Below are 17,005 nucleotides of genomic sequence, written 5' to 3' on the forward strand. Positions count from 1 at the left end.
AATTTGCAGAAGAGCAAGCCTCTTCCTAGGGGAAATTCTAATCGCTGAGTAAAGCTGCTCGTTTCTGTGAATCCCATTACACCATTTTCCTACTTGCAGTCTCTTTGTGGTTTCATTGAAAGGAGCTTAATCTGGATGGGCTGTGCAATTCACAGCTACTTAGCTAACCAGACCAAGCAGAAGCATTCAGTCCCTGAAGGAGGCCTTGGCTCAAACAGCATCCTATGCGAGGGCTTTCAAGTAAGGTCCGTGACAGACCACGGCCACATCCAGTGAAGTGATGCATGGATCCCTGACTTCCCACTGCTCTCTGGGAGGACTAGCTCCCCAGGTGGCCCAGAGGAACGCCGGGCAGCACGGGCCACGGAAGGCCACCTAAGTCAGGACCGCAACTCACCTCGGACCTGGGGCTCCAGCCCTCGGGTAGGCTGGGCGTTTTTGCCCCCGCCCCCTTGCACGATGACATCATGTTTGGGATTGAGAGTGGCAGTTTAAAAGGCAGCCCGGAGGCAGCCAGGAGCCTACACTGCGGAGGAGCGCGCCGTGATCCTAGGCTGTGCCCAGGCTAGGCTGTTGCTCCCCAGGCGGCTCCAAGCGCCTCGCAGCCCTAAAGCGAGCGGCAGCCTCTACTCGCCCGGTCAAAGATGCCCCACCGCAGCCTGCGCGCGGCCGTAGTCCTCCTGTTGGTGATCCTAAAGGAGCAGCCTTCCAGCTCTGCACCGGTCAACGGTAAAGTTTCTGCTTGTCTTTTTTTTTTTTTTTTTTTTTTTTTTTTTTTTTTTAAGTCCTGCACACTCGTCCGTGCCTGAGCAGAAGGATTTCTTGGCAGGCTCTTGCAAGCTAGAATAAAATCACTACTGAGAGAGCAGGAAGGAGCTGTGTATCAAGCACATTTTCAAGGAAGGATGTCCGCTTTTCCTTTAGGATCCACGATCTACTGAGGTTGGAGACACGTTGCCTTTTTAAATGGTGCTTTGTGCACGGTTGGCGTGACTGGTTTGCCTTTTTTTTTTTTTTTTTTTTTTTTTTTTCTGAGCGCCACTAGCTTTGGAGATGGGGCTTGTTAACTTGCTAGCCGGAATTCCGGAACCACCTGCAGAGCGCTGAGAAATGACTGGCTTCCTGAGGGGTGCGATCCGCTAAAAGGGGAGTCAGGCTGGTCTTCAGAACCCTCAGAGGCAGTTAGTCAGTAAGCTTCACCTACACGTCAAAGAGATAAGGTAGCCCATCCTTAATCATTGTCTTTCCACTAGAGGACTCTACTACCCTGACCCTACAAGTGTGTGCACGTGCACCCCCTATTTGTAATTGTAATAAGGGGCTGAACTCCAAAGGGCAGGGGTGCTGAATAGGGGGTGTCGGGATGAGGTGGGAAAGAGGACCGTGAGCTGTGGGCTCTCGTCCAAAGCCTGGTTAATTAACTCCCCTGGAACAAGACCGGGAAAGTAGGCTTTAGCCTGCCTTTTTCTTAGCTGCTTTTCTTAGGGACAGGACGGTGAGTAGGTCCTGCTTGTGACAATCTCCACATCGTGGAGATACTTGTGGCTCTACAGTTCCTGGGTTGCAACACTTATAGAAAGGACCAAGAGTGACCATAATGGCTGAAAAACCGACCCCTCCGGCTAGGCAGCAGGGAGAGAGCATCAGTCCTGCTCCGTGGTCTCAGAGCTCTGCGCTCCTTCCTCCTGGGAGGAGGTCACTGTGCCTGTGGGGAACGCTGGACTTGTGAGCAACAAGCTATCCCTCCACTGAATCTTCATCTCCTGGCTGGCAGGGTCTGCCTACTGTCACCTGCCCCTCGCAGTCAGGAAGAAGCAGGAAGTGGGAGAAGTCCCCCCAAAATGGGGATCAGTTTCGAAAGCTGCTAACTGGCTAACTGCTAACTCTCAAGAACTCTGTGGAGACTGAAGTTCACCAGAACTCTTTTTAGTACTGGACACCTTAACGCAGAGGAGAGAAGGGCTTGTTCTATTGATCTTTTTCTCCCAAGTTTGGGGCTCCCTCTCTCTGACAGCTACTCCCCATCCTTGTTGGCCCCTCCTTCCCTCCTCATCCTCCAAACTGCCTTAGGGGGAGCTTGTAGTAACACCCCACTTCCGCCTGACACTGACAGGTCTTCTCTGCCTCTAGGTTCTAAGCTGTTATACTGCTATTCATCGGCCGGTTTCTTGTCTGCCTCAGGGGATAAAGTCAAACAAAACTCACTGAGGTGGACAGAAGGCCAGTTAGTCCCAGGTTGGGGCTGGAGGGTTAGCTGAGCAAGGGGTCAAAGTGTGCTCTGCCCGATACTTGGGGGTTTGGAATTTGTCACAGTTGGCACTAATAAATGCCCAAGAAAAGCCCTTGGCCCAGGGGTGGGAGGAGCATACGGTGAAGCTGAAGGTCTTCTGGAGACAGCATGGAGCTCTTTGTTACTACGGCCGAGGGCCATTTCAGCGAGCTCTGCCTGAACTGAAGGTGGAGAGCTGGGCAGGCTCATGCTGCTTGGATGCAGAGTCATTAGCTCTTGGAAGCTGCTAGCACCCAAGGCAGAAAGCAGGCAGGGCAGGACCCTGAACCCCTGGCCTGGCCTTTGCTAAATCCTCTTTCCTCAGGGCATCTCCCTGCCCAGTGCCAGCTGGGTTTGCAGGTTCCAACAGGCACTGCTGAGCTGCCCAAATCCAGCCTATTTGGGAAAGGTAATGGTTCTATTCTAGGAGGAGCTTGACCCCCTTAGGGAGCTCCTGAAATTCCTGAGAACATGGTACATGAATGAAGATGTGCTGAGACTCTTAGTAGGCACATGGTCTAAGACAGGTCACTTCACCTGTGAAAACTAAATCCTTCTCTTCCAAGGTAGGATGTCAATAAATAGTGCTTGAGTCTACCAAACCCAAATGGGGACAATATAAACATGTTTTCTAAGGTATGGAGAAAATACTTAAAGTATTATTTAAAAGAACCAAAAATGGTTGTCCTAGGAAGCAAGTAAATGGCAAGTGACTTGCGGGGGGTGGAGGGGGGGCTGATAGTTGTTAAAAAGCCTTGTGGAGCCATCTGGCTCTAAACTATGTACAGATGTCTCATTTGATCAAAATTACCAATTAACTTGGAAAATTAAAAACAAAATTAACATGGAGGCAAAGACATTAAACAAAGCAGTAATCATAATAATGGGGAAAAGGAGATGAAATCAACATTAAAAAGAAAGAAATAAAATAGCGAAGTTCTCTTTCAGCCTTTAGAAACCACCATTGGCTTGAGTAGGAAATTCCTGCTCACGGTGAGCGGCCAGAGCCTTGACATTATGTTTTATGGAGACAGGGGAGGCCAGTTCTTAGTCTTCCAGCTGTCCCTCTCAACCACAGACACTCAGAGATCCAGGAGAGAGAGGCACTCACAAGTTGTACTGTCCCTAGCTGGATTGTCCCCCAGTGTACAGGGAGACACATCTCACTCAGCTTGGGGTTCCAGTCTTCTTCCAGAAGAAGGTGAGAGTGGGCAGGCTGGATGACAGATGTTACAGGCAGAGTCCTGTAACAAGTGTTTAAAATCATTGGATGGTAGGATGAAGGACCTGTGTGAGGTGTGAAAGGTGCGGAGTGGGAGCAGGTGGGTTGCTCGGGTTCTATTCCTGACAGAATCTCTCCTCCACGATCCTCTACTGCTGGCATTGTAACTCAGCTGAGGATGGCAGCTCCCTTGGGGGAAACACAGCTTCCATTTTCGGGAGTTTTCTGCTCTCCGGGTACTGATGTGATGAGTTCTCCAGTTGTCAAGCGGACAAAAGCAAGACGCTAAACAGTGTTTCTAGTAGGGGAGTGGATAGAATGCGTGGGTGTCTGGCCCATTGTGAGGAGCCCACCATCACCCCCCCCCCACAAGGTGTCTACTAGAAGAGGGAAGGGAGGCGGGGAGAGAGCCCTTCCACTGGATGAATACTGGGATTGCTTTGGAGTTTCAAGTCACAAGGAATCCCCTGCCCAGTTAATAATGTTTGGCTTTCCTAAGATGTCTGGGAGTGGCATCTATTCCAGATGCCACCTACTGAGTCCACAGACACCTCCACAAACTCCCCATCCTGAGCTCTGCGTGGGGCACAGCTCCAAGGAGTCACGGGTTCTGGCTCCGAGTGAGAAGTTGGTATTTGGGGGCACTGATGTCTTTTTCAGTCTCCCCCATTTGAAAACTCGGTTGTGTTGTACTTATTTGTTTCTCTGTTCTTTACAGGATCCAAGTGGACCTATGTTGGTGAGTAGAGATTTTAAATGTATTTATTAGGAGAGGACTGTATTTAATAAGAAACCTAGAAACTTGGTAGCGGTTATTTGGGGCGTGGGGTGGTTGGGGAAAGCTGGGCATCATTAGAGAATGGTTCTTCATGAGAGTTACAGAGTGCATTCTCCCCTAGAGCAGAAAGCCTGCTCTAGGCCCCTGAACTGTAAGACTCGGTATTAAGACTTTCAAATTCCAGTAAGGATTTCTCCCAGACCTCCAGCTGCAGGGGCCCTGGCCGGAGAGAACCCTTCCTCCTCACATCTTTCCTACAACAAACAAAGAAGAAAGAGATCCTTTCTGAAAGTTTGGCTCGGGCCCTAGAACTTAAGCTGTCAGTAGACCTGAAATTAACTTCTTGTGGCCTTGTTGTAAGCAAGCCATGGATGCAGAGATGATGGTCTGTCCTTAGAGAAGAAGGAGGCTTGATTCACATTAAATATGGTCCAGGGTGTCTGTGGGGCTGGGTCAGGAACATGTTAGACAGCCTGGCCCACCTGCAAGATGGTTGGGGGAGCTACAATGTTGCAGTGAACCAGCAATGCCACCGCTGCCGGCTGGAGCGGGAACAGGAAGGCAGGCACTTGGTTGGCCCTCTGGCGAGTGCAGGAAAAGTTGGTGATATTTTGATAAGGACAGAGTCACGGACACTGCACAAGATACAGCATAGAAGTGACCTCCCTGGCCCTGGTGGGTGAGGAAAGCAGAGACGTTCTGCTAACGTTAAAGCCAGGAAATGCAATGGCTGTGGTGGGGACAGTCGGGGAAACTGATCATGAGAGTAGAATCCTACTGTAGGGAAGTCCGACCTTCATGTGCAAAGATCAGCCTGGAATGTTCTGGTAGCCCAGGAAACATGGGTAAGTCACTGAATCAAAAGGCACGTTCTCCCAGGCCAGGCCTCCAGGCACTCTGCTCCTCCCTGCACCCAGCACTGCATAGCTCCACTATTACTAACGTCCTTTATGTACTTATTATGTGCAAGGAACGTTACTAGGTGGGTGGGTAATTAGAAGGGTATGCTGAGCTCTGTAGCTGGGAATTACAAAAGTTCATAATTCAAAGCAGAACATAATAAATAGTAACAGCAGATTGTAAATGAATGGTCCAGTGCCCTGATTGTCAGAGGAGAGAGCCAGGGCTGGGAAGTTAAGAGACTGCCTGAAGGAACCAGACTTCTATCTAGGCCTTAAGAGAATGAGAGGACTGGGGAAGGTGGAGAAGTCCTGTTGGCCCAGGTGCCAAGAGCATCCCATGGACAGAGGGGAGGCTGAGCAAGCTGGAATTTGAAGGAAGTGCATAGACAAGGGTTTATAGAGAGTCATGGGTTTGGAGGTCAGAAAGGATGGGTCGAGGAGAGGAGGCCAGGAAATTCCAACTTGTTCTGCATGCAGTGGGGCAGGGCAGGCAGCAGATCTGGGTTTAGGAAGAAGGCATTTGGGCAGATGGAAGGGAGACAGGAAAGTGTTGGGCCTTTGTGGAAACTCTGTTCTGTTCCCTGTCTTCACACCTACCTTATAAAAGGGCGGGGTGAGAAGAGACCAAAAAAAAAAAAAAAAAAGAGAATTCAGCAAAGAAAGAATAGACAGAGTTGGGCTGCAGGGCCCCTCATACAGGCTGTGTGTGTGTGTGTGTGTGTGTGTGTGTGTGTGTGTGTGTGTGTGTGTGTTTGTGTGTAGCACAATGGATTCTTGGCACTTGGTACTTGGGATCTGTGATTCTCAGTAAGCCATTTGGGCCCTCTGGGCTTCCCTTGCCCCATCTGCAACCCTGGGGGTGGAATTATCTAGACCAGTGTTCCTTGGACTACATCTTGGCATCAACTACATCAGAATCTTCTAGAGTTCATTCTGAAAATGCAAGTTTCTGAGTCTCTGGAAAGAAGGGACCTGAGAAACCCGAGTTTTTAAAAACATTCCCCAAGGATAGATTTGTTTGTTTGTTTGTTTATGGTATGCTGAGGCGCTAACTCAAGGCCTCTAGAATCTAGATGAGCACTGCCCACTGAGCCACACTCCAGGCCTCATGCATGTCACTGAAGGACTCTATGCAGACGCTTCCCAAGATCCTTCTAGTCCAAGAGTCAGTGCTAACTTGTTCCACCAATTCTGCTGGCGTCTCACACATAGTGGAAACACAAATCAAGTCTCTACAAGGCTCCCTGCAGCTCTGTCACAGCCCCTCAGCCTTCAGGCAGAACGAGGTGGGAGCAGTCATATCACTTGTAGCGGCCAACAGCATTGTTCCAGGAAGTAGCCTGGCCCAGTGCTGTTCTTCTTCTTTTTTTTTTTTTGGTTTTTCGAGACAGGGTTTCTCTGTGTAGCTTTGCGCCTTTCCTGGGACTCACTTGGTAGTCCAGGCTGGCCTCGAACTCACAGAGATCCGCCTGGCTCTGCCTCCCGAGTGCTGGGATTAAAGGCGTGCGCCACCACTGCCCGGCCAGTGCTGTTCTTCTTGATCACTAACCCGGGATAGCCCTCTGCCTCCCACACTGCGCAATTAGAATGGCTCCGTGATGAGGACGAAGGGCAAAATCTGATGGTACATGGCAAGAACATTGGCAAACCTAGCTTTCGCTTTTGTTTTTGTTGTCTAGAGACTGGGTCTCTTGTTAGCCCAGGATGGCCCCCCAAACTCATTATATAGCCAAGGACGACTTTGAATTCTGATCCTCCTGCCTCTATCCCCTGAGAGGTGGGATTGTAGGCCTGTGCTACCATGCCCAATTTCCAGGGCACCGGGGATTAAACGTGGGGCTTTGCGCATGTACTTTACCAACTGGGCTACAAACCCAGCCCAAACCTGGTTTCCATTAGTGTGCACAGTCATCCCTCAGAGGTGACGAGTGCAGGAGGGCAGAAGGAGGATAGCTCAGGAGGCAACAGGTCCAGGCTGGCAGCGGGCAGCTGGCACCGGTGCCCAGAAGCACACAGGTGGAGAGCAGACCCAGCATCAGTGCCGGAAGGAGGCGGTTTCTCAGCAGTAAGGGTTGAAGTGAACAGGACAAGCCCAACCATGTGCTTGGCTTCCTAGGGTCTAGAACCCAACACACGGCTACACTGAATCACCTTGCTCCAGGCTTCGGGCTGATGGCCGCACATGGTGGAACTTCTATGTGGGAAAAGAACTCTACTCCTGTCCTTGGCACTGAGCCTCATGGTTGACTTCACGGTGGATCTCCAGACACAGGACCATCTTCCTGCCAAGATGGGCCAAGTCCTACCCATCTGTTCCTGGGCTGGCTTTAGAATTCCAAGACTCAATCATGAGAGAGGAAAGGATAGAGCCCGCCCCCCCTACCCACCCCGACTTTAAGCCAGTGCCCGTCAGCCCTGTAGAGCTGGGTACTTGACCTGCTCAACTGCTGAGTGACTGACTTGCAAGTTAAGGTGTCATGTGAGCAGAGGACAAACTCCAGCCCAGTAAAGCAGATCTGTGGCTGAAAGTCAGAAGAGGGGGTGTCTTGGGAGTGGTGAGGAAGAGGTGCCTGGGAAGCGACATCAGGGGTAGCTGGGTATATTTAGTTCCTTGACATGGGTACTGTGTTCAGTTTATGAAAATTCACCAAGCTGTTGGTTTATGATACATGCACTTGCTTGAATGTACATCAGGTTCAATGCAAGAAGTGAAAATTTCCAGCTAGCTGGTAGAATCATTTTTCCCAGATAGGCAGGTTTTGAAAGTCTTATATCAAGAAAACAACAAAAATCCCATTGTGGGCCAGAGAGATGGCTCAGTGGGCAAAGGTGTCTACAGCCAAGCCTGAGAATCTGAGTTTGCTCAGGTGGGACCCACATGGTGGAATGAGAGAACCAACTACTGCAAGTTCTCTTCTAGTCTCTCTATATGCACCATGGCACATGTATGTGCATGCACACACACATGCATACACACACACACACACACACACACACACACACACACACACACACACACACACCCAGGGAATCTGAAGCAATGGAGCAACCAAAAAAAATGTCATTGTTGGAAATAATGAACCAAGAGCAGAGAACGGTCATGGTGTCGACATCCGCTGGTGTCAGGCATTGGTTTGGTTGTTTACAGATTTGAGCTAGCTTGGAAAGAGGTTCAGCTAAAGACGACCCTTAAAGACATCATAATGTTGGGGAACGTGGACACCAAGGTCTCCCCTGGAAAGCTCATGTCTCTCCCAGTCATCACCCCACAGGGCATCTGTAAGGCTAGCCTCTCCATCTTGATATGTGGGATTTGGGATCAATGGGAGCTCGATTGTGTTGGGGGGCAACGGTGGGCTGCAGTAGAACACAGGTCTTCCTGCTCAGTTTAGTGATAGCTTGGGTAGTCTTTGGCTTGGGGAAGATTTGGTGTGTCCCAGGCACTGCCATGCATTCCCAACACTGCTGTCCTTTCTCCATGCCTCCATTCCTCCCACACACAATGGATTCTCCATCCTAAAGAGTTTCCTTTGAAGGGCAGGGGAGATGGCCCACTTAGTCAAATGCTTACCATATAAACAAGAAGACCTGAGGTCCATCCCTAGTAACCACATAAGAGCTGGGAGTGGTGACAGTCTTGTAATCCAAGTGCTGGGGAGAGAGAGATAGGCAGATCCCTGGGGCTTACTGGCCAGCTAGCCTAGCCCACCCGCTTAACCCTAGGTCCCATCGAGACACCTTGTCTCAAAAACACAAGCTTAACAGAGTCTAAAGATGGACCATAGAGATTGATTCTAGCTTCTACATCCATGTGTTCACATGTGTGCATGCTCATCTTGCACACACATGAACATGAACACACATAGAGAATTCCCTTTGGAAATCAGGCTGGGATCCTCCATTGCAGCAGACATCGTGTTCACATCCTTCACGTCCTTCACGTCCTTCGGGCCCTGCCTCCACCTGCCCTCTGCCTGCCTCTGCTGGAACACAAAGCCGCTGCCAACACATGTGCCCTGGGGCCCTGCACGCTCTCTTTAAGCCCTTCTCAGCCTTTAAGACCCAGAAATGGAACACAGGAAAGGAGCCTGGAAATGAAGCTTTCCTTTCTACCCTAAAGCAGGGATGCAGACCCATGTGGTCCCACCCCCAAACTGCAGTAATAAGAGCAGGCCTGTCCAAGCCAGAGGAAGGGCCGAAAACGGCAGCTGGGGGCACATGCAATTACAAGGCGGATTTAATTAAGGGGGTGCATGTCTTTCTCCAGTGTCCCACAGCTGCCATCCAGAGCATGAATAAGAGGCCCTAAGTACTCTTTGGAGAGCTGGAAAAGGCCAGACATGTTTTTCCTATTAGAGAACTGAACCTTGTCCCTGTGTCGGAGGATTTCCTTGAGACCAGCAATCTGACCCACTCTCATTTATTAAATCTGGGCTCCAGTCCCAGTTACTGCTAATTAAAGCAGTGGCATGCAGGGTCTGTTGGGATGTGGTGTGGTCTGCCCACTTGCAATGGGCCTCATCTTTTCTGGGTTGCAGAATTGGGGTTTGAATGTGTCCTGGAGGCCCTTGGTCTGCAGCTTCCCAAATTCCTGTGTCTTAACGACTACAGAAGGCCTTAGAGAGGACAGAGACGGCAATCTTCATCCCTACAGTTGCGGGTGATGGCTGGGTGGGTAGTTTGGCAGAAAACTGGGATGTGGAAGTGAGATTCCAGAAGCTGGCAGATCTTGGACATATCCACTAGGCCACTTTCTGGCTGGCTGGTGTTAGGAAAGCAGCTTGAGTGCTCGGTACCTTAGTTCCTTAGCTGGAAAACTGGGCGTGATAGCAGCTAGTTCAGTGTCTCAAAGCATGGTCCGTGGGCCAACACCATCAGCATCAACGTGACTGTTAGAGATGCAGGTTCCTGGCCCTGCCCCAGGCCTACCCCACTACTCAGGACCTCTGCTGGGGTAGGCTCAGCTGTCATTTTAGCAAACCCTTTGTATAGGTCTGGTGTGTACTCACATGAGAAGTACCCTGGGCTTCACTGGGCTGTGGTGAGGATCGAGTAAGACAATCCATGGAAAGAGGCTGACTCAAAGCTAAAAGCCACGTCCTTGTCTATTCTAATACCTGATAACACCAGAGCACCAATGTATCCATGTGGTCTCTCTCTGAACTATGTTTTTTTTTTATAGCCAGTAGATACCCTTTTATATTTGATTAAACAAAGGATTTTTTTTTTGAGAAGGGAAGAATCAGACAAAGCTACACAAGAGCCTCCCAGCCCACAATGCTCTTTCTGGCTTTGTCCTTCGGATCAGGGTGAAGGTGGGATTAACCTCCTGATGCTTTCTTGGCACTTAGACACCACGTATCTAGTTGCACATCCAAAGGTCACTTCAGCCAAGCACCAATTTCCCAGGAGGTAGGCCCATCCCGGGTGCCCGAGCCTAAGAGTGAAAATGACCTTGACCTAGGGCTGATGGGGCTCTGCATATGCCTAGATCCATGCAGGATCTGAGAGGAGTGCATGCATGGTTTCCTATGCACTTGACTAAAAGAGAGCTGTAACTTGGCAAAAGGGCTGAATCAAAGCTGGTGTGTGTGTGTGTGTGTGTGTCGGGGGGGTATGTGTGTCTCAGTTCCAGGCAGGCACTAATAGGTGTGGTTCCTATGAATGTGTCACTGACAAAATGCCTAAGAAAAACACTTTTTTTTAAAAAAAAAGAAAGGATTTCACTGTGTAGCTCTAGTTGGCAATGAACTTGATGTGTAGACCAGGCTGGCCTTGGACCCACAGGGATCCCCTTGCTTCTGCCTCCCAAGAATTGAGATTAAGGGCATATATTACCACACCTGGCAAGGCAAACAGCTTAACAGAGAAAAGGTTTTTTCCCTCATGGTTTCACAGCTTTCACTAGCTGTCTTCATTGCTTTGGGCCTGAGTGAGGCAGGACATCATGGTATCATGGTAGAGAGTGTGCTGGGGCAGGGCTGCTCACCTCACTGCAGCCAGGGAGCAGAGAGGCAGGAACATCACATATATCTTCCACAGACCCTCTCCTAGTAGCGTTCTTCCTCCAATCAGTCCCACCTTCTGAGAGCCAATTAAGCTATGAGCACTTGGACGGGTTACTCTGTTGATGAAGTTGTTGTTCCGGCGAGCTAATCACCTCTCCATAGCATCACCAGTTGGGGACCAGATCTTCAATACATGCATCTTTGGGGGACACATCAAATCCAAACCACAATAGCAAGGAAGAAAATGGTGCTTTAGCATGCTTTAGAGAAACCCACAGTCTTCGAGGGAGCAGGCCCTCTTTCCTGATCATTTTCTAACCTTCCCCTGCCAGGCAGCCCTGCTGTGAAGGAGCCCTGGTGTCCCAGCCAGACTTGTCCAGGGCAGCACCATGGGATGAGAATATAGTAAGTGCACCTGCCATGGTCAAAGACCCTATTTTATTGGTTCCTGAGTATCTACCTTCCCTACATTTTAGCATTTCTGAAACCAAGATAGCTCTTTTTAAGACAAGAGCCTCACTAGGTATCCCAGGTTATCTGAATCTTATTACGATTCTTCTGCCTCTGCCTGCTGAGTTCTGGGATTGGAGACATGCACAACCCATTGAGCTTTTGGGGATGGATTTTTTTTTTCAAGACAGGGTTTTTCTGTGTAGCTTTGGAGCCTGTCCTGGAACTCACTCTGTAGATTTGGGGATGGATCTTGTCATCAGTGGCATCTCGAACCATGAAAATGTGGTAGCTGTTTCACAAGTCTTCACCGAGAAACAGAGTTCTAGGTGCTAGGAATATGGAGAAAGAGGCAGAAATGATTGATTTCAGTAAGTAGTGAAAACGAAGAAGGGCAAAGAATGGGAAGGGTGATGGCCTGTACACACTCGGCTCACAGTGCCCTAAGGACAGGGACTCAGTGGATTTTGAATATAGCTTTACCAAGCAAGCTTCCACCGGTTCACAGCTCACACACTCAGGTAGTGCTGGGTGAGTACAATTCTTTCAGCAGTGTAATTTATGTGTCCTTTTGGTTTACAGAAGTATCGCTTTACAGAGCAAGCTTTCTGAGTCCCTGCCTGTCATTTGGTTTATGCCAACCAGGAAGGAACAAATCTCAGCTGCCACCTCCTTGTGTCTATAAAGGTTGACTCAGGACTAGTATAACTCTAAGTCAGATGGTTCTGTTTAGTTCGCCTTACTTTTTACAATACTTTGTAATCCTTTATGTGTGACTCAGTCAGCTGCGGGACCTCTGGGTCGAAGAGAGAAGACCCGTGCAGTTCTTGTAGGGACATGTGCAGATTCCATACCAGACAGGCCTGCTGTCCCCCTTTCCATGACACACGGCCGGCAGAGGTGCCTCGGTCATGATGAGAGTGGGCTTTGCTTGTTGTACCCAAGGGTGACATCAGCCGATGAAGCCTGGGTGCTCTTTGGAAACTGCGTGAGAAATGGAGATCGAGAAGAGGTGACACGCAGGGTCGGTGACAAAGATGTTTTGTAGCAGGTCTGAGGCAGTCCTGCAAGCCACCGTTCCCTCCTTGGCTTTGGTTACCAGGAAGGCCAGAGGCAAGCTGTAGTTCCAACTTGAGTAAATGTCTGTTTTTATTTACTTATTTTTGAGGTAGAGACTGATGTACCTCAGGCTGACCTCAGCCTCACTCTGTCACTGTAAATAACCTTGAATTTCTGATCTTTCTGCTCCCACCTCCCAAGCACTGGGATTACAGGTGTGTGCCACCACGCCTGGTTTTATGCAGTGCTGGGGATTGAACCTAGGACTTGGTGCATGCTGGGCAAGCACCGGAGCGACTGAGCTATGTCCCTAGCCAATTCATGTCTGATTTTTAAAAGTGAATGCATTAACGAGCTGGCTACAATTTATTAATCAAAGACTGTAGGTTTCAAAACACCTGAGAGAATCCAATCAGTTTACTTCATACCACAAATATTTACTGAGTGAATAGCGGGCCGGACACTGTGGGGAGGAAACAGACCGGCGTTAAGGCTGAGCTCCGTTACGGGACTGGCTATTTGGAGAGTCAGCAAGTTACAGGTTCTTCAGCCACAGAGCAGAAGGCTCCCACCTCGAGTCTTCAGGAAAGGATTGGAATAGCGGTCCTCAGCCTTCCTGATGCTGCGGCCATTTTTATTACTCACGGTGTGGTGACCCTTGACTGTAGAATTATTGCATTGCTGCCTCATCATTGTGACTTTGCTACTGTTATGATCGTAATGTAAATGTCTGATAGTCAGGCTATCTGACAGGTGACCCCTGTGAAAGGGTAGTTTGACCCCCTAAAGGTTCACAACTCACAGGCTGAGAAACACTGGATTAGGGGGAAGTGCCTTGAGGTTGCATGAGCCAAGTCCTGAAGGTCGTGTAAGAGCCAGGGAAAGGTCACTGAGGACAAAGGGACAACCTGGACAATGGTCAGCTAGGAGGCTGGTGTAGTGTGGACGTGATGCAGGACTTCAGTGAAGAGAGAAGGAACTTGGAGTGAGGCTGAGGATCCCTCAGCCAGCTAGGAAGGCAGAAGGAAGCTGCTACTAGAATGTTCTAGGTAGAGGAATCGTGTGAGGGGTAAGCTTTGAGAAGGACCGTCTTGGCTGTGGGATGGGAAATGGAGTAGGTGGAAAGTACTGGGGAGACCAGAGGAACGAGGGTCGGGGAGCAGGGTCCGGATCAAGAGAATGGTAACGAGGACATGGACCTGCTGGGATGATTCAGCTGTACATATGGACAGCTAACGGTGCGGCCTGCCTGTGAGCGACTGCCCCCCTCAGCTCGGCTTCACTGAGCATTCAGCTAGGCCCTGACGGTCACTATTGCCTGGGAGGGTGGGGAAGAGCGAATGCGGCTGCCCCCCTCCAAACTGCACCCCCGTATACGAACAAGCCCAAGAGAACAGAGGGGGCTAAGCAGAGAAAAGGGCCTTGCACGGCACCCCCAGGTCTCCTGACTCTCACCTGAGTCACGTCCCCAGGCATTTGACAATGCGTACTTTATTCCAGGGATTGTACTCTTACATGACACATCATGCCGTAGGGGAACTGCGGGGATTGAAAAAAAAAAAAAAGTAGACAGTGAAGACCTGTCAGGGACACATCACGCTAAGTTAATTCGCCTTTCTTCCCCTCAAAGGGATGAAAAGCTTGGTGGTTAAGGAAAACACAATAGACTAATACCTGTTGATATAAACAAACATTTGATTCAGCTCACTGTGGCATGCTCGTGGGAAATGTGGATCAAGCTGGTGTGGCTGCTCGGAGGAGAAATCAACGGCATCTAAGTCACCACTGTTAATGTCTGGGGAGGAAATGCAGCTTTCTCTAGGAGCAACCCCGAATCAGTGCCCTTTTCTGATCTACAAAGCGAGTTCCAGGACAGCTGGGACTGTTGTTACACAGAGAAACCCTGTCTCAGAAAAACAAAAACAAAACAAAAGAAAAAACCCGAAACAAAAAAACCTACCCTTTTCTGAGGCCTTAGGACTGCCACGGTCGGTAGGAGTACAGTGGCTGGGTGGAGAGCAGAGTGGAGGCCTGAGTGAGGGAGGGTCTGCTGGCCTCTACAGGGCTGGAGGTGAGGTCCTGCAGGGTGTGAGAAGACAGACTCGGCATGCCCACCCACGTCCATACATGATCTCTGCTCTCAGCTACGGCCCTCTCCTGACACCTCCGTCTCCCACAGTCTATGCAGAGGGAGCCTCAGTTTGTTACCGAGTTGTGTGTCTGGGGCTTCACTTATTCCGCCTGGCTCCATCTTAAAGCCAAAGCTCTGCAGGCAATTCCCTGAGAGTCTCCACTTTTGACAGACCTGTTGGTGTGATGGGTCCATCAGCAAGGAGGAGTCAGGGAAGGTCCCCGTCTCTAAATGGAGGTCTAGAAGACTTGAGAACCACAGGGTTTGAGCACAGTCCTTACACTTAACTGCCTCAGGAAGCACAGGTGACCATCGATGAAGACCTTTTCCCCCAGCAGCAGCTTTTGATCTGGATCGTGCTGAGTACAGGACAGTGTTCCAGGGCCTTTGAGTGGTAATGGGTCAGTAAGGAGCCAGGTGTGCCCAGGAGGAGAGTTACTCAGAGGGCGTGTGACCACGTGCTGAAGGAGCTCTCCTCCCTTCCCCTGGGGGCTGCTCAGGATCCAGATCTTGTGACTGGCTCAGGGGAGGTACACAGGAAACATCCATCTGTGGATGCAGCTCTATGATTCAGAAAAGGCACTGAGAACATGACATTTGATCTAGGACGGTAGGCTTTCAAAGGAGACGTAGTATGGAAGGAAATACAATGCTGCTGAGCACTAGACATGAAACAAGACGTGCAGGGAGCCCTAGGGGTGTTTGGGGTGAAGTAAAAGGGAGAGCCTACTGTGAAAGGTTGGAAACCTGTCCCTAAATCTGGGAGCGGAAGACCTGAGATTCTTCTGAAAGACCCGAGCACCAGGAATATATCTTACCTTGTTTAGACTGTCCTAAAGTAACACCGATTCCTTATGGCTGCCCTGTGAGACAGCTGTTCTGTCAGTGAAGCTCTGAGGATCAAAGAAAGGCATCCAAGGTCTCACAGCAGGGACAGCTGTGAGCGGCAGCCTCGGTAGATGCTTTCAGAGCCTTTGAGTTCCCACTGTGCTTCACACCGCTGGGAAAGACGGTTAGAAGTAGCCTATGAACGAACGTTATCAAGTATAAGAACTGTCAAAACACCATTTTTTTTCCATAAGGGGTAAGCGGAGGGAGTAGTTAGTTACACACACACACACACACACACACACACACACACACACCATAGTTACTGTATGTCATCTATCAGAAAGGACTTCCTCATTTATGAAAACAACTAAGCATTGGCTTAGCATTGGCTCAGCATTCAGAGGCTATTCCAACTTCACCTTCGCTCAAACTCCACTCTGGAGAAGGGCAGGAAGCTGTCTTTTTGTCTGTCTGTCTGTCTGTTTGAGACAGGGCCTCAAGTAATAGTCCAGGTGGCCTTTAACATGCCAGGTAGTTAAGGATGACCTTGAACTCCTGACCCTCCTGTCTTGACTTCCCAAGTCCTCTGATAACAGCTGTGTCCCACCACACCTGGCTTTCTGGAGTGCTGGGGACTGAACCAGAGCTTCCTGTGAGCTAGACAAGCACCCTACCAACCCAGCTGCAGCCCAGCCCACGCTGATGTCTTAGAAACAACCCCACGCTTCTCATTTCTGGGCTCCCCCGGGACTGCTTAAGGGGACGTTTTGGAATGTCACAACCTCCATTCTCTCATCCAGTTTTCACCTATCCCACAGGCTTTATCTCCTGGCCACCTCTGATCACTGCCCAGACTGTGTGGAGAGGTTGCTATGGTGGAGAACAAGGACTTCCACAGTTCCCAGCTCAGCCTTTCTAGTCACTGGCTATATGAGTAGCCATATGTCTTAGGGTTTCTAATACAGTGACGAAACACCATAACCAAAAAGCAAGTTGAGGAGGAAAGGGTTTATTCTGCTTACACTTCCAGTCAGGACAGGAAGGGCAGGAACCTGGTAGCAGGAGCTGATGCTTACTGGATGCTTACCCTGGAGGAGTGATGCTTACTGGCTTGCTCCTCATGGATTGCTCAGTCTTCTTATAGAACCCAGGACCACCAGCCCAGTGATGGCTGTACCCACAATGGGCTGGACCCTCTCCCGTCAATCATTAACTAAGAAAATGCCTTACAGCTGGATCTTATGGAGGCATTTTCTTAATTGAGGTTCCTACCTCTCAGATGACTTTAGCTTGTGTCAAGTTGACATAAAACTAGCCAGCACGCCATGTTATCTATCTTTCTGAGCTCAGTTAAC

The 17,005-nt window shown here is 49.8% G+C and overlaps 1 protein-coding gene and 1 long non-coding RNA gene across 3 annotated transcripts in view; one reads left to right on the forward strand and one right to left on the reverse strand.

Moving 5' to 3' along the window:
• Positions 1 to 505: 505 nt before the first annotated feature.
• The window catches only part of Ca12 (carbonic anhydrase 12), a 55,256-nt gene continuing 38,756 nt past the window's right edge, over positions 506 to 17,005 (forward strand). For both annotated transcript variants that reach the window (XM_059268161.1, XM_059268162.1), the window contains exons 1-2: positions 506 to 729; positions 4,210 to 4,230. In XM_059268161.1, the coding sequence (XP_059124144.1) occupies positions 645 to 729; positions 4,210 to 4,230 (106 nt within the window). In that variant the 5' untranslated portion in view covers positions 506 to 644. The remainder of the gene's footprint in view (positions 730 to 4,209; positions 4,231 to 17,005) is intronic.
• LOC131915148 (uncharacterized) lies at positions 12,183 to 15,425 on the reverse strand. The gene is made up of 3 exons (XR_009380274.1): positions 15,101 to 15,425; positions 14,144 to 14,227; positions 12,183 to 12,613 (listed from the first exon to the last, which is right to left on the reverse strand). It is a non-coding gene; the product is annotated as an uncharacterized LOC131915148 (long non-coding RNA).

This window comes from Peromyscus eremicus, chromosome 7 (assembly GCF_949786415.1).
Source record: "Peromyscus eremicus chromosome 7, PerEre_H2_v1, whole genome shotgun sequence".
In the NCBI taxonomy this organism is placed as follows: domain Eukaryota; kingdom Metazoa; phylum Chordata; class Mammalia; order Rodentia; family Cricetidae; genus Peromyscus; species Peromyscus eremicus.